This window comes from Passer domesticus, chromosome 19, assembly GCF_036417665.1.
Source record: "Passer domesticus isolate bPasDom1 chromosome 19, bPasDom1.hap1, whole genome shotgun sequence".
NCBI lineage: Eukaryota > Metazoa > Chordata > Aves > Passeriformes > Passeridae > Passer > Passer domesticus.
In genome coordinates this window covers 12,498,981-12,516,009 of record NC_087492.1, presented here as the reverse complement: position 1 = coordinate 12,516,009, position 17,029 = coordinate 12,498,981, and the positions used below count along the sequence as shown (strand labels likewise).

Genomic DNA, 17,029 nt, shown 5'->3' with positions numbered 1-17,029 from the left:
GCCAGTCCTGAATTCCCTGTGCTGCAGCTGCTCTCATCCCAGACCAAGTGCAATTTTCAGGCTCTACTTCCATTACTTGTCTCCAGAAAACAAAACTTGAGCTTTCCAGCTCCAGGATTATTTCAGGGAGGAAAAAAAAAAAAAAGGTTATTTCACAGAGCTACCGATGGAGGACTCGGCCCTTCTTGATCGATGGGTGCTGCTGAACTGAAACAAAGTAATTCAAGAAGAAGGCCAAATCCCTCCGGAGTTCAAGTGTTACAGACACTTGCAAGCTGACACTTGTAACAGTCAGATCTGCAGAACACAAGGCTGGGTGGGCGTTTCCACCCTTGCTGGTCCACCTCACCCGTGTGCAAGGCCTGGCGCTGCCTCCCAACCACACTGGCAATGGGCTCGTCCTGCTCTGCCTGCCCTGGAGCCCAGAAACAGCCAGTGGATGGTCCTGGAAGCTCCATCCTGCTACTGCATCCCTTGTACAGGACCTGCAGGCCCAGGGCACTGTGACCTCCATGTAACCAACTCCATCTGCTCCATCCACCTGGCAGCCACAGGTTTCCCCCATGGAAGGACACCTCACACAGCCAGGGCAGGATCTCGCTCTCAAGGCAGGAATGTGGCCCATGGCACAAGTAGTGACAATCGCAGGCTCCGCAGTGTGGCACAGGCAGGGGGGTGAGTGTGAGCCCCTCCATCTCACCACCCTGCAGTGGTGAAACCAGCGACAGAGTGACAACTGGACCCAGCCCTGACCAAGCAGTGGGCTTTATTGAACTATTTACACAGCTATTTCCCAAATCCCCTCTTTCCCACACCAATTGTAAAAAAGCTTGGGCATCATCATTAAACACCCTTTCCCAACTCTACTCACACCCTCCCCCCTGTCAAGACTCAGATAAATGTCTGTGGTCTGTGGTGTGGTTCAGTCCAGAGGTACTGAGCAAGGGAAGCTGAGCCAGCAGACTCTGAATCCAGCCCCACTTCCCTACAGGATAAAGCTCAGAGGTTTTGGAGCAGTGCCCACTGCATCTTCCATGCAGCACTGGGATCTCCAGGCAGCACAAGGGCCCTTCAGGTTTTTATGGCTGTGTCCCGAGACTTGTAGGCCACGCCACGGCTCTTCAGCTCTCGGACGATCCCTGCAGCAAGGAGACAAACACATTTCAGTCTTCTCCTGGAATGAGGAGCCCTGGGAACATGTGGTGGTTCTGTCATGTAAAACTGGACAATCACCTTCATTTCACAGAATCATGGAATATCCTGAGTTGGAAGAGGACAAAGATCATGGGAGTCTGCCCTGGTCCTGCACAGACACCCCAACAATCCCACCCTGTTCATCCCTGAGAGCACTGTGCAAATGCTCCTGGAGCTCTGCCAGCCATAGGGCAGTGCCCATTCCCTAGGGAGCCTGGGCAGTGCCCAGCACCCTCTGGGGGAAGAACTTTTCCCTGAGATCCCATTTAAACCCTAACCCTGGGTATTTCAGATGCACCTGGGCTGTGTCAGAAAGCCTCAGCTTCTGGCCTCATGATGTTTCCAGCTCCTTCCTAATGCAGAGCTCAGTCATTTCAGTCATAAGAAACCTGGGATTCCAGACACAGGCATAGCTTTGACCCCAAGGGTTTGGGATTCACTTCTGGGTTAGGAGTCTACTCTGGGGCTACACACTGGGCAGGAACTCAGCTGGATGGATGATGCCCTTTCTGCATTCCAGAGATGAACCAAATCCTCTGCACCCTCCACTCCATTTGTCAACATACAAATCCACCATGGCATAAACCCTTAGTGCAGGAGTAGGGGTGTACTCACTGGGATTGCCACAACAGCACCCCATCCTGCAAAACCCTTTTCTATGAACAAAACTCCATGTTATCCTAGATCTGAATGGTTTGAGATGTGCCCACTTTCCAGAATCACTCACTAATCCCAGTTTATGCCTCTGATAGCCAGGCTTTAGTCAGCAGCTTACAATATAAACTTCTGGCAGGTGCAGTGCTGAACCCTGAAACTCTCCCTCTCAAGTCCAACACCTCTTTGCAGTCACCTTTGCTGATCCTATGACACCTCTGCTGATCCCATCACCCACACAGCATGTTCCCTGTGCAGTGATCAGAGCCCCAAACCCTGACACCATCACACAGGTACCTTGGGGCAGGCGGCCGGTCACAGACACTGCATAGACACCTGGCTTGAAGGTACCTACAGGAAATAAAACCCCAAGTTACCCCACATGGAGCAGCCAAGTGGGAATCCTCAACATGTGCAGATATCCCCTCATTGGAGGGGCAGAACCCCTTCCACAGCCCAACCAGCAGTTCCCACTGCCCCTGAGAAGGGTTTGCAGAGAAGGGATCTCCAGCTCCCAAATTACTCACTGATCCGCTGCCACTTGGAGACCCAGCTGTCCTCAGGGCTCATCATGGTGATGATCCTGCAGGAGGGATGGCAGTGAGGGGATGTTTCCCAGCTGGGTGACCCCACAGTGCTACTTCAGTATTCCCAGGTTCCTGGGGGACCGAGGCCGGGCCCAGCCCCACTCACCCATCAAAGGAAGAGCTGGTGCAGTCATAGACCATCTCACGGTTGCCCTTCATCTGCAGGTACGTCTCACAGTTGTCACAGCCATCATACTCAAACTGGTCGATGGTCTAAGGGAACACGGGTGTCAGGGACTGGGACCAGTTAGGGGCCAGGGAAACGGAGGGAACCCCGGGATGGAGGGCTCAGGGCCAGGGCGAATGGGAAGCGCCCAGAGGCTGCAGGAGGCAGGGGAGGGAGAGAGGCCCGGGCAGGGAAGGGCCGTGGCAGGAGCGGGGAGGCTGGGCCGGGGTCGAAGGGACAGACCAGGCGGGGGAAGGACCAGGAAGGTCCAGGCCAGGGAGGGGGCCTGGGCCGGGAAGGGCCGGGACAAAGAGCCAAAACGGGCGGGGAAAGGGCCGGGAAGGGCAGAAATGCTCGGGCCGGGGCCGAGAGGAAATAGAGCCGGCGCAGGGAAGGGCCGCGGCCGGAGCGAGGAGGCCCGAGCCGATCGGGGGGGGGCTGGGACAGGCAGTGCCGAGGCCAGGGAGAAGGGCCCGGTAGGGGCTGCGAGGCTGAACCCGGGCGGAGGAAGGTCCGCAACCGCCGGGGAGCAACCCCTGTGCCGTCCCCTGTCCCTGTCCCCTTCCCGGTCCCACCTTGACGAGGGAGCAGAGCAGGCAGGCGCGCAGGTGCCGCAGGTCCTTGGGGACGGTCTCCAGCGAGATCGCGGCCATCGCTACCCCGGTCCCATTCTGCGGCTGCGCGGCGGCTCCGGACCCGCCCCGGGAACGGGAACGGGAAACGGGAACGGCTCCGAACTCGCCCCGGCCCTGGATGCGCCCCGGGCCCGAGTGGGCGCGGCGGGCGGAGTTTCTGTCACGGCCCGGGCCCGGGCCCGGGTCCCTCCCGCGGGCTCCGCCAGCGCAGCCCAACGCACAAAGAACAACCGCAGGCAGCAGACCGGTACATGGATAAATATATTAGTAAATAAATATATTTCTGAGCACATCAGCATATTCACACATCTTTCTGTTTATCGGACATAAATACACAGTTTTGCATATATATAAAACGTATTTTTTTTCCCCCTATGTGTGGTCTTTTTTTTCCTGGGTCATAATTTATTCCCAAACCCCGAGAGCCAGGTTAGACTCAGCAAAAACAAAAACGAAACAAAAAGCAACAACAAAATGAACTGATATTCACATTTCCAAAGGATATGAAGGATTTGTGCAGGAGGGGATATCCAGCCAGCCCGACCATATGCCCAGTTCAGGAGGTGGGAGCTCCTGGGAAGGGGTGCCCCAGCAAAAGCAGTGGGGCTTCAGTTTGGATAGAGGGAGTTTGGGATGCTCTGGCTTCCATCAGTTTTTGGCTGTGACTTGGGATGCAAAGAAGGAAAATGAGCTCTGCATCACTGCAGGAATGCTGGAGAAATTCCACGGTGGAGCTCACAAGCAATGAGCACTCAAAAGCATCACCCAGAAGCAAGAGGTAAAGAACTGTGAGGAACCATTCCCTATATTCTCAGATACTGCTTCTTCCCTTCCAGGCAGCCAAGGATAGTCATCCATCTACTGAAGAGGACTTTCAAACCCAAGTTCCCAGACAGTTCCTCCCTGTCCTCTCCCTGAGCCCCACTGAGGCAGACCTGCACTCCAGCATCTCCTACGTGAACAGCAGCAGCAGCATAAGGTCGGGGAAGGGAGACATCTGGAAGCAGGAGCTGCCCTGGCAGCCTGGTAATAGTGCAGTGGGGAGTGGAGAGGGTGCAGCTTTCCCAAAGAAGCTTGTGGCTCACAAATTCAGGAATTTCCTCTTCTGTTAGGGGTAAGGAGGGAAAAACAGGTCTTTAGAGCTGCACTTGTTCTTTTGAGCAGTGAAATGCATCCCTGGAGGCTCTCTGCTTTCCTGACTCCTAAAAAAAGCAGCAGGAGCACCCTGACTTCATGACGCTCCCCCTCTATTAAGCCTCTGAGCCCTCCAGGATGGTCAAGGACACAGGGAGCTGGTTCACACAAGCCACACACCAGGAGCACAAGAAGCCGAATGAGGTGAATCCAGACCCACTCCTGGATTTTTCCTCTAGTTTAAGAATGACTTCCCTGCACAGGAGAAAACTTTCTGGGCCTGTGTCTTCTGCTTGTGCTGTAGGACAAACAAGAACCTGGAAAGGTCTGTAATTCTGCTGGGTTCTTTGACAAAAGAAATTCAGCTCTTCCCTAGACTGAAAGGTCCCACAGGGGCTTGGTCACAAGGAGACAAGGAATGAGCACTACAAGAGAATAATCTTGGGTTTAAAACAGTGCTATTGGCTGATCACTTGACTGTCAGGGACTGATTAGCAGCTGGGACAAAGATGCCTTTTTCAAGGATTAAGGGCAGCAAACCCCATAAAAAGCTTTCCCACCAACAAAAGAAGCCAGAGGATTATCCTGAACTGGGACTGCATCACCAGAGCGACTCTCTTGAGAAGCTGCTGCTTCAAAGGAAGACATGGGAAGGTTTACTGAGCAGATGGGAAAGTCTGTCCCTACATCAAGTTTCAAACTGTTAAGCGTTATCTTTAGCTCCAGTGTCGTATCCTCACCAATGTTGGAAGCACTTGGTGCCACAGAAACGTGCATTTCACATGGGAATCTGGCTGATTCTTTGGCCTGACTGCTCATTTAGGGCAATGAACCTGACGGGAATTCTCTGCTGTTTGAAAGCTGCATGGGTTCTGTATGTTTTGAATTTGGCAGGTTTTATTTTGCTTGAATGTCTGCAAATTATGAGACGTAGGAAATAAGAACTAGTGACATTCAGAAAAACCCAAAATACTAATAAATGGGGGAGTGGGGGAACATAATAAACTAGAGCCTGATGATTTCTCAAGTTTTCTCCCTGAATCATCAAAATGTTGGAAAAGACAGAAAATTCCTTTTGAAGGATTTCAGGAGTCTCAGAATATGAAGTTATGGCTGGGTGATGGACAGGGCTCTGCTCTGCGTTTATTATGGAAGCTTTTGTGGGGAATTTTTGCTGTGTCTTGGAGCAATGAGAGGAAGGAGAGAAGCAGGAGCCACATGAATTCCAGGATTTTCTATGACTCCTGTGATGGGGACATCTAAGATATGTTTGAAATATGCTATTAACAGGGCTGGCCATGACAGCTATTTGAGGGTAGGCGGAGGAGTTAGGGGGTGAGTGAGAGACTTTGTTCACATTGCCAGATGAGAGGGTGGATTCTTTGCAATGGAAAGAGTCTGACCCAGCTCCTTCCCAGAAATGCTGACGTCCCTGTGTCTTCCCCTCTCCTGCTGCTGGCAAACAGTCAGTGGCCGAGATGGCGTCAGCTGAGGGACACTGAGGTGACCAAAAGTGATGAGAGCTCTTGGTTTCCACTGAAGTCAGAAGCAGCACCTTGCAGGGCAGGCCTGTGAGCGGTGAGATGGAGAATAGCTTGTTCCTGTGTCTGAAATAAGCATGGAAAAGTTAATTGAAGAAATCTGGCTTTTGACCTAAGTGAGGAAATGAAGTCAGGAGCTACCAGGCCACAGAAAGTAATTTCTGCAGCTTTTGGTCTCGAAGGCTTGTTTATTTTTGCAGTGTTTAGCAAAACCTTCTGTGGCATGAACATGCCAAAATAGCAGCTTGCACTCACTCGGTGAGCTCTCCCTGGGAGCCCTGCCCAGCTCGGAGCGGTGCCACGTGCTGACGAGGGGCTGCCTGTGCCTCCAGAGGAGACGGGCTGGACAGCAGGGCTCTGTCTGTGTGACCGCCGCGGCGTGGGGACGTGTCAGGAGACCACGAGTGGCCCGTTGCTCTTGCCAGTCTGTGTCTCAGCAGGGCAGGGCTGGGCAGAGCCAGACGTGAGCAGCTCCATCAACATCTGTGTCCACTCCAACTCCCACCGAGCAAAGAGGCCAATGTTTTATTAAACAGAGTGTTCATGAACATCCTGGACCTCCTCTTCAGATCCTGCATTCAAAGAAAAGGACAAAGAACAGTGTCAGCTACACCTGGCTGAACATTCCCAGGCTCTGCAGCAGCTGGGGCCTTGACCCTGCAATCCAGAGAACAAATGCTGCAGGAAAAACCACTAAGTGAAAGCTACTAAAAAAGCCACTAAGTCACTGAAACAGGCTCCCCAGGGAACGGTCCCAGCCTCGAGGCTGCCAGAGCTCCAGGAGCGTTTGAACAACGCTCCCAGGGATACACAGGCTGGGATTGTTGTAGTGTCCTGCATGATCCTTGTGGGTCCCTTCCAATTCAGAATATTGCATGATTCTAGGAAGTTTCTGTCAGTTTTTCAGAGGGAATTTTCTGGCCACCTCCCAGCCAATTTATTCCTCTAAGGTGAAGTACAAGAAAATCTTAAGATAAGACATCAAGCTACTCCTTAGATATTTCAGAGGAGGCAAGCTAAGGGACCCTGGGATTCACATCACTGCTAGGTGTTTGCTTTTGAGGCTTTTTAATGTTTGCTCTTTGTGAAAACCCGTACAGCTGATTCAAAAATTATTAGCAACAGAAAACAACACCAATTCATATCTCACAGAGCCAGGGGGCAACAGAAACTCCAGGCAGTAAGAGCAGAGGGCAGTGATGCAAGACAGGAACAACATATGTTCCGCAGTGTTCGAGAGGTTGCACAAATTGCTTCTGAGCCCAGCTCAGGTCCGGGCTCTTGCCGGCCCCTTCTGCCTGGAGAATTATTGATAGGCAGGTGCTGACTAGTTTACTTGGAACCATCCAACAAAAGGGCTGCCTGAAAAGGTGCACCCAAGTCACTGCTCCAGACAGCCCCTTTCTCTCTAAGTCACTGCCTGTTGTCACACACACCACAGTCCCTTCCCAGATGTCTCTCAAGCCTGCCCAGAACTCTTACACAAGGTCAGCATAGCCCAGCAAAGGCATACAGGCATTATTCTTCCTATCTCCCTTTTCCTGAATGTTTCTGAGATCAAAGGAAAGAAATGCCCTCTTAAAGATTCATTGAGGGCAATTTAAAACAGCTTTTCAAAACAGTCACAACAAATTCTTGCCGGTTATATATCACCTATGTATCTGCTCCAGCTGTAGGAGCAGAGCCTTGAAAATTAAATATGTGGGAAGAAAACAAACAAATGAGATTTTGCTTGGAAAAGTGTAGCTAACCATGTGGGAAAATGAATGCACATGGTGTTATACACGTACACATGTGTGCAAGCATGGCCATAGTACCTGAAGACAGAGTTTAAGCATCTCTTGCATTTGTGACTTGAGTCACAAGTATGTGGAATAAACCATTTCCAACTGCTTCCCCTGTCACCAGCTTATGTGCAACCCAAAAACAGACTGTCCAGCTTCAAGCCCTCTGTGTTCACATGCCTTCAGTCTCAAATAGCATTACTACAATATTTTCTGAAAGCTGTGCCTGCGTAAGTGTCCCCTGCTTGTGCTAAGAAAAGATTAAGAACTGGGAGAGGTGGGAGAACTTTGGCTGGTGGACTGGCCATGGCATAGCAACGACCTGGAGCACACCTTTATGTCACCATAGAAATCATGTTCTTTGGGTGTTAAAGGTTTTAAGGGCGGTCTTTTTTTGCCCTCTAATCCCTTTCCCCCTCCCTAGTAAGGTTAAAAATGTGGCAGGAAAAGGGACACTGGATGAGCAGGAGGGAAGAGAGGGGGAGGATGTCGAGTGCACTGCAGGAGGTGAGCTTTTTCAGGGAGAGAAATCAAGATTTCATCAGCCTGTGCTGGAGCAGTGTGGCTGTTCTGGGATGCTTCCCGGGTGTGCTGGGCGGTTCAGGAAGCCATCCAGCTGGAATTCACTCCCAGCTGTCTGTTTTCCCATAAGAGGATCCATCAGCATTGCTCCAGGATTGATTCTCCAGGACACGACTCCCAGGTGTGGTCTCTCCAGGCAACAGAAGAGTCAGGGATGCACCTTTATGCAAAGCCTGCCAAGAATGGCTGACGGAGACGCTCAAGGAAGAGGCATAAACTCCAAGATCATGCAAGGCTCTTTGGGATCATCCACAGAGTTATTCCCTGAGATGCCAGAGCATGGCACTGCCTGCACAAGTGGAATTTCTCCAGGGGCTGTGCACCAAGATTCAGCCTCACCTGGCAGCTGGGTGAGGTTAGCACACACCTGGAGGGTGCTGCATCCCACAGCAGCACCAGCAGCTTCTGGAAGCCTTCGTTTAGGAACTTCCTGAGCCAGAGGGTGGATTTGCATCTCTGCATTTGCTACCTCTTGATCTGGGCTCTCAAAACCATATTAATTCTGGCATCTACATCCCAGGGGCTACCAGCACCAGTTTCGCTACACACCATGTGTTGCCTTTTGGGTGTTTTAAAGCTTCTGGTTCCCATTTGATGCCATCAGTTACTTTGTTCTAAGTACTCTCTTGTCTGCCTTGTCTTCTGCTCTCCTTATTTCATATCCTCTCTTCCAAATCCTCTGCTCATCACTTTTTTCCCCACATGAAACTCTCACTATTCTTCTATTTTCTCAGAAAAAAACATTGCTGGGATTGTACCAGATAAATTTCTGCCCTCCTTCCAAGAGGACAGAAATTATTTCCCTTTCTTTTTCCACCCTTTTTGATGATCAGGAGCTGTGAGATCACCACAGGCTTACACAGCTGCATAAAGGCACTTTCTGCTTGTTCCACATAGTCCCCATCCAGCTAATGATAATGATAATAATAACAACACTAATGATAATAACATTGTGATTTTTACTTAAAAGTGGCTCTCCTCATGTGTGGCATTTTGTGCTACTTACAGGGGATTTCATCCACCACTCTCTCACTCAACAGGTCAGCAGCAGGAGATCCTCCTGTAACACTCTGTATCCAGTTTTAATGCTTGACATCCTGATGGATTTTATATGTTATACACTTTCCTATCTCCTCTCCTTGTCCAGGATATTTATGAGCTTGCTGGAAGGTTCATACAGTTGCAGAACTCCATTTCTCCCCTTCTTTGAGTAATTCCCCTCTATTAAGTCTGATCTGCACTTGTCTCCTTTTTCAATGAGTTATTTACCTGTGGGAGCACCTTCCCTTTTATCCTTTCGGAGCTTCCTTCCCCTAAAAGATCTGCCAGGTGTTATCTCTCCCTACAAAAACTGGGTTGCCTCCTCCCCTGGTTTTCACATTCAGCCATGTGCCTACAAGTCAGACCCTGTATTTGAATTTTTAACAATTTGCTTGGCTGGAAAGTCAGGCTCATCGTTCTGTGGCTTCAGCTATTTCCAGCTGATATTGCCCTCAGCTCTTCCTCCTTGGTCTGGGCATGGATAAGAGATTGCAGTTCACATTCAGGATTTATCAGCTGTGTGCTTGAGCCCTGCAGGATGCCCAGTGGGTAATCTGTACCTCTGGCAATTTGTTACTCTCCACTATATTTCAGAAGTGCTCAAACTGATGATTTGATTCATGAGAGATTCTGCCCCTCCTGCTCTGAATGGAGTTGTGCCAGGTGAGAACCTCTCTGAGCACTCCCCTGGTGACCACTAATGCAATAAAGGCATTTTGCTCTTCTGCTCTGCACTTACAGCTCCCGAACATCCCTCAGACTTCTGTTACTCCTTAGATCTGAAAAACCCCACGCAGCCTTCTCCCTTCCAAAGCAGCTGAAAACGTTTGCATTAATAGTCTGCTTTACACAAGCTATTCACAGCAATATTTCCTGGCCTGTCTCTCCATGGCTCTGTACTTCACTTGGCATCCAGCTCTGATTTCTTTCTCCAGCCACACCTTGGCTTTGGAGCAGCAGTTTCCAAGTGCCCTCTCTGCCCTGCTTCTTGACCAGCCCTTTTCTGGGGCTGTGCATGATCCCTGTGCCCAAAGGCATCTTTTGACTGCTTATTTTAGCAATATTCTCAAGACTCTCCTGTCTATGTAGCCTCCTCTTTGCAGCCTGTGCTGACACAGTGTTATAACCCTAATGCCACCCTCCTTCTACTTGGGGGCAATTTGTGTCACTTGTCACTGGACTTCATACTCTTCTTAGTGCACTGTCTCTCCCATGCCACCAGAAGAGACACACGCTTCCCTCTCTGTAATTTCACCTACGAATTACAGGGTCCCACTGTTTGCTTTTCTTCTAAACTGGGTTTCTGAAAAGTTTATGTCAAAACTTTAATTTAAATCTGGGCTTTCTAATTCATCTACTACTGCAATCTACTTATATTTTTAGCCTTATGCTATTTATCTGGAGGCATTGACGCATTTTTCCTTGGTCTCCTTGTCTGTGTTTTGTGTCCTGTTTGCATGGGACTGTCTACTGAGATTGTTCTTTGCTCTTTTTAACTTCTCTATTGATTTATACCTTTCTCAAGATAAAGAACCAATGTGATTATAACTCAGAGGTTGTGTTATGTCAACCAATGTTTTCAGCTTGGTGGCTTTTCTGCATAAAGCCCTGCACAAGCTCTATGCTCTGTCCTCTGCCCTTAATGAAGTTAAATCTGAATCTGTGTAGTCTCTCAATCTTGCAAGAGAATTCTGACTCTCTGGGTGGCCCTGAAAGCATCCACAGAAGCTACTGCAGTAAACACACATAGATTCATAGCACTTTCAGATACATTGGTCCTTCTACCTGCTGGAATGGGGAAGGAAGAGGGAATGCAGGCTTGGTGTGCTTGAAAAAGCAGCTGGCGTTGGCTCTGGGTGGGGGTCAGAGGGTCATGAGGAGGTGGGCACAGCCTGGGGCCACTGGGACCATTTCCAAAGACACAGAAGCATCCCGGCATGGACCCTGCAATGCCTAGCACCCTGTGTTAGGTGCACAGACTCCTGCTCTTGAAGCCCTCCCAGGTTCATTCGGGAGCTCAAAGCAAGCCCTGAGCAGCCTGCCCTGAGCCAGCAGGGCTCTCTCCCTGTGGGGTACCCAGGGAGGGCATCAGCGCTCAGAGCTCCCTGCAACCAGAGACATCTCTGACCTGATGCTCCTTATCTCTCCAAACACCAGCATCCCTCCAGGCCTTGGAAGAACCTCCCTATGACCTATCTGCAGTGTCAGGCACTTCTGCACCTGGGAAAAATCCCTGTTTCTGGGAGTCTGGGAGGCCAGAAGGCTGCAGGGAGCCAGGACCATGCCCATCCAGCCTCCCCTGCCCCACTGCCTCCGCAGCACCGGGAGCCTGGGTGTGGGGTGGGGCTGGATAGACAAGCACTGGGAGGAAGTTATTATCTCTGTGGCACAATGGGCACAGTGAGTCACAAGTTTAAGGCCAGTGTTATAACAGAAATTAGACAGACAGATCTGTGTTTGGTACCTAAATCAAAAGGATTTGCCCGAGGACCTGCAATGAGTCAGAGGCAGGGCGAGGAAGGGAGCCAGGCTCTGCTCCCAGCCAGCACCTGTCCCTGCTGACTTGCAGGTTGCTGCCTTCAGAGGACCTGAGAGAGCAAAAGCTGGGAGCTAAACTCAGGTTCTTTCAAAGACACTCGTCTCAAAGGCATTTTCCCTCTCTTTGTGAGAGAACACAGCACTTAGGCATGGGGCCAAACTTTAATTACATCTGATTTCCAAAAGACTCTAAAAAGCAACTCCCACGCAACAGAGGCAGGTGAGAAATGAGGGATGTGCAAATCAAGCAACTCAATTAGTCTGTTCTACTACCCCAGGCCACAAACACTTCCTTTCTCACTGATTCCAGTTAGCTGGGCTTGGCTAAAACAACTGGAGCCCAAAAAGCCTTAATCATAACAACTCTGCCAGTAAGACACCCAAAACTGGTACAAGGACACGGAAAAATGTGGTCCCACCCCTCCTTTTGGGAGATATTCCAGCTGCTAGAGATGTTTAATTAAAATTAGCCACCTTATTTCTCAGTTGTAGTATTTCAGGGTTTGGTGCACTCTTTAACACACCTGCTCATCATTCAGGCCACCACCCTCACAGGTGAGCTTCTGGAATGCTCCTGCAGTCAGTGCTCCTGTAGGAAAACCCATCAGGAAGGTACCAGGTGTCCTGACAGCTGGAGTTCCTTCAGCAAACCCCCTCCTCATTCATCTGCTTGCTGGCAGGAGAGGCGAAGGCCAGACTTACCCTGACCACCGCGCTGGGATGGGCAGTGAAGGCGGACACTCAGACTGTGTCTGGGGGTGCACGTCCCTGAGGAATCTGCAGGAACTGAGCGGTTTCTCTCCCATCCTGACAACCCCTCCTCCTGCTTCCTCAGCTCGGAGCTGGACTGTGGCACTAAACACTTCCAGAGCAACTGGGAGCCGCTGGGCAGGGGAGCGCTTGGGATCAGGGGCTGGGCTTCGGGAGAGCAGCGGTAGCCAGCGGGGTGGCTGGGAGGAAGGTGAGTGTTGCAGGCTCCGGGCTCGGCTGAGTCCTTGGACAGGAGAGCGGGGTCGGGCTCCAGGGGACACTTTCTTTTCCTTCGGTGATGCCTGCTCTGTAAGTTGTGTCTGGAGGGCAGCGGGACAGGGGGTGTGCCAGCTGCTCCCAATTGTCTGTTGGCACCTACACTGAAGTCCAGCTTGTTTGGAGAAGTGGAGGGGGCATGAGGGGGCTCCTGGCCTTCCTGGGGACAGGCTGGCTGGCCTGCTGGAGCTGCCTCCTGCAGCACGGCACTGCTTTCCAGAGGCTGCTGAGAGTGATGGCTTTTCTCACCCCTCTTTTGTGTCCGAGCACTGTGGAAGGCAACCTTGGCCCCAGAATAGCGGGATTTGCGTGGCCCGGGCCCCTGCCCAGCCCGCCCAGGGGAACAGTCCACGTCCTGCCTGTAGTGATGGTGCTGGTGGTGGTGGTAGTGGATGTGGCTGAGCACCTGGGGCTTGGCCGGAGCAGCCCCCCCGGGCACCACCAGGTCCAAGGACCGGGGCCGCCTCTCCCTGGGCAGCTGCAGCTGCTCCTGGCCGTGGTCCGTGGTGGGGCCCTCGGAGCTGCAGTACACGAAGGGATCATAGTCGCTGCTGAGGGAACTGCGGAACGTGGAGCAGCTGCCATGGATGCCCTGCAGGCTGACGTCTGTGCAGTTCAACATGGAGTCACTGGAGGAGCCGTGGCAGGGCCCCGAGCTAGAGTCGCTGCCTGGCCCGTCGGCCAGGTACCCGCTGTGCTCCGTGAGATAGCTCTCCCCAGAGCCACTGCTGTTGTGCTGGTGTCCATGGCCAAGCCCTCGGCGCAGGGCGGGCGCACGGTGCTGCTTCTGTGCCACAACTGCCTTGGGTGCCAGACAGGGGGGCTGAGGCTGAAGGGGACATGTCCTGTGCGGTGCCAGCGCCTGCCCGCATGCAGAGGGGTTGGGGTGCTGCTGCCCCAGCAAGCCTGGGGCCAGTGGGGCCATGTGGCCACAGGCCAGCAGGGAGGTGGCTGGTCTGTAGGGCATGTAGTGGATGGTGCCAAAATCCATCTGAGAGAGCTCTGGAGAGTGGAAGAAGGGGTTGCCGTGGGATGGCTCTGGGGGAAAGCTCCTGAGGTTCCTCTGAGGATATGCTTGTGGGAGGTGGTAAAGGGCATGTCCCGGATGCTGGCGGAAAAGGTGGAGTCGCCGCCCAGGCTCCATGTCCTGAGGGACCAGCCTGGAGCTGGCAGCCATAGCCTGATCCCCTGAGTCCCTGGCTGTGGAGAAAGAAGGGAGTATACAGCACACATCCCACAGCCCAGAAGGGAGTATCGAGCCCATGTCCCACAGCCCACCTGCAGCAACCCTGGCACTGATGCTCCACTGCCCTCCCACCATGGCCCCACGTCCCACCCGTATTCTGCAACTCCTTGCGGCCACCACCAAACCACCCTGATGGTCCTGCACCCTCTCCCTGCTATCATGACCCCCAGTGTTGCGGCGTTCCCTTCCCCACAGGTCTCCGGACTGGAATCCCTCCTCTTGGTGCAAGTCCCAGCCCAAGCCCAGCAGCTTTTTGTACCCTGGTGGGCTCACAGGCAAGGGACTTCTCTCCATGCACACAGTCCCCTGTCCACTCTGTGCACAGGGACATGAGGACCTGCTAATCCATCTCCCAAGAGTAACTGGAGCTCCTGGGCACAATCCTGCACCCAACCCTGTCCTCAGCCAGGAAATGCTGTGTCTGAGCCCTACCAAGAATATTGAACATGCAAAGTGGACATGTGTGGTGTTGCTGCAGCCAAGGGTCAACACACTCCCGATGGAACTCGTGGGAACATGAGATGATCCGCAGTTCCTAGAAAAAAGTGGAGAGGAGGAGAATGAGCAAGGAGAACCATGTTCCAAGACCTAGATGGGTCCTTCCTGATGGAAGTGAGCCTTGAAGGACAGACACACGTCTAACAGTAAGGGATCTGCAGCCCAAGTGTGCATGGAGGAGGCTGTGGAGCACCTCCAGTCCTTCTCTGTGAACATCCAGAGCGGTGCAAACCCTTGGGAATAGGGAGATTTCAGGCTGGGTGCTCTGGAGCAGCAAATCCAATTTTACCCTATTTCAAAATGGGCATTTTACCCCACAGCCACAGCTGGAGACCTGCCTGGAGACAAGACTTCAGCAGAGACTTTATAGCCCAGAGGCAGGCACACCTCACGGATGCAATCCCTTTCCAGCACTCAGGAGTTCAGAAGGAAGCATCTCACAGGCTCCTGCCATGCTCAGCTCCCACTGCTGACCCCCCCACCTGGGAAGCCAGAGCCATGAGCACAGCAGTCCTGGCCAAACCCTACCTGCCCCTCGCTGAACTCCTCGAGGCAGATGGCACAGAGCGGGGCGGAGCTGCAGCTGCTGGCCGAGTCCCAGCGCGGGGCCGGCCGCACCCGGGGCTGGTAGCGGCGTGTGGCCAGCTGCCCGATGGCCTGCAGGGTCTGCTGCTGCACCGAGTCCTGCAGAGACACACGGGGCTTGAGGAGAGGCTCAGCCTTACTCTGCCCTCCCATACTCAAAATGGGATTATCAGAAACTTGGGGACGATACCCATCTGCAGAGGTGACTTTCTAGCTAAGCTCAACCAGAGTAGGCTTTGTCACCAGCAGGAGACATCTGGCCCTAGACATTCAAATCACTCAGCAGTGCTGAATTTTTGATCCCCAGAGGATTGTCTCTCTATAGGACAAATGGGATAGTCTCAAATATGGAAATACATCTGACTCTGGGAAGATGATTATTTCATTTGTTAATTTCTATTAAGAATACTAAATCGAACAATCATAGAATCAAGGAATGGATTTGATTAGAAGGGACCTTAAAGCTCATCTTATTCCACTCTCCTGCCATGGGCAGGGACATCTTCCACTATCCCAGGGTACTCCAAGCCCCGTCCAACCTGGCCTTGGACACTTGCAAGGATCCAGGGGCAGCCAACAGCTTCTCTGGGCAACCTGTGCCATGGGCTCACCACCCTCACCTCACAGGGAAGAATTTCTTCCCACATCTAATCTAAATCTCTCCTCTTAGTTTAGAACTGTTCTCCCTGTCCTATCATTATCTGCCCATTTCCCCTCCCAAAAGGTGTCTGTTCCTGCTTTTCCTCTATTCCTGTTTGCTCAGACACGTCTGCTCCATGAGATCCCTACCTGAGTCCTGTTCAGCTGGCACTTTGTGCGGACAACAAAAATCAAAATGATGACGACCACAGTGCTGACCACTGTGAGAAGAATCCACACATCGTAGTCTGGCTGTTGGATAAAACAAGACAGAAATTATTCTTGTGTGGAAATTACTCTTGGTGGGAGTTAGAGGCTAGGGGAATCTGGTCTTCTGGACCATCAGTCTTGGGAAACCTCATCCTTGGCCAAGCTCCTCCTCTTTGTTCTTTACAGGTAAAATTAAAAACAGTTCAGTTTTTTCTGCACATCCATACAAGAACAGAATATCTCTGTCTTGCAGCATCTCAGCTCCCTTGAGACCATGGTCTAAGGCAGCACAAGATGAGAAAATCAAGGCTTGGTCTTACTTGAAGAGACAGAGAATCCCCTTGCCTCACTCATGACATTAAAGCAAAAGAAACTAAGTAAGCTGAAAATGCTTTTGAGCTTTTACTTGCAGCAGGTCTGAATGCTAAAGACAATTCCTGCAAGAGGCCATGATCTCCAGCCCTGAGGAGGAAAGCTCAGCCTCTCTGGGAAAGCCTAGCAGGTTGGGAGGGAGGATACAGGAGGCAGTGGGAATCATGTGTCTCTCACCCAAGCTGGTGGCTCCTTGACTTCTATCTTCACGTGGGCCTCTCTGTTCTTGTTCACGACGCCCATGAGGAGCTCAGCGTCGTGGCCCCTGATCAGGACCACAGGCTGGCTCAGGCCTCTGGGCTTCCTCAGCTGCAAAGAAACAAACAGTGAGGGCCGATCCAAAACAGCCTGAAACAAGGATGATCCTGGCCCCCCAGGCACGTCTGTTCCTCATGATATTCCTTGCAACACTTCAGAGACTGACTGCTCCGCCAAGTTTACACTATTCCTCTATGATGAATCAAATGGAAGTTTCTCTTTTATCAATCTTCCAGCATGGATTTCTTAATTTTCCCTGCTGGTGACTCCTCATGCACAACCAGCCATTTCTTGATGTCTCTTGAGCTCCTTTCAAGCCCCTGTGCAAGAGCTCTTGGT

At 51.9% G+C, this 17,029-nt stretch overlaps 2 protein-coding genes across 3 annotated transcripts in view; both read right to left on the bottom strand.

Moving 5' to 3' along the window:
- Nucleotides 1–749: 749 nt before the first annotated feature.
- SUPT4H1 (SPT4 homolog, DSIF elongation factor subunit) lies at nt 750–3,366 on the bottom strand. Its single transcript, XM_064394458.1, has 5 exons — nt 3,177–3,366; nt 2,542–2,648; nt 2,376–2,431; nt 2,146–2,199; nt 750–1,139 (listed from the first exon to the last, which is right to left on the bottom strand). Exons 1-5 carry the CDS (start codon nt 3,252–3,254, stop codon nt 1,072–1,074), a joined length of 363 nt encoding a protein of 120 aa, XP_064250528.1. The 5' UTR covers nt 3,255–3,366; the 3' UTR covers nt 750–1,071.
- A 254-nt stretch (nt 3,367–3,620) lies between these two features.
- The window catches only part of RNF43 (ring finger protein 43), a 59,789-nt gene continuing 46,380 nt past the window's right edge, over nt 3,621–17,029 (bottom strand). The window contains exons 4-10 of one of the 2 annotated variants that reach the window (XR_010349271.1): nt 16,610–16,741; nt 16,001–16,102; nt 15,155–15,310; nt 14,561–14,663; nt 12,559–14,082; nt 6,167–6,483; nt 3,621–5,977 (exon numbers count right to left, since the gene is read on the bottom strand). Coding sequence is in view for 1 of the 2 variants with exons in the window: in XM_064394457.1 (XP_064250527.1) it covers nt 6,440–6,483; nt 12,559–14,082; nt 14,561–14,663; nt 15,155–15,310; nt 16,001–16,102; nt 16,610–16,741 (2,061 nt within the window). In the remaining variant the exon portion in view is untranslated. Of the gene's footprint in view, nt 6,484–12,558; nt 14,083–14,560; nt 14,664–15,154; nt 15,311–16,000; nt 16,103–16,609; nt 16,742–17,029 lie in introns of both variants that reach the window. The other variant, XM_064394457.1, reaches the window with a different exon arrangement.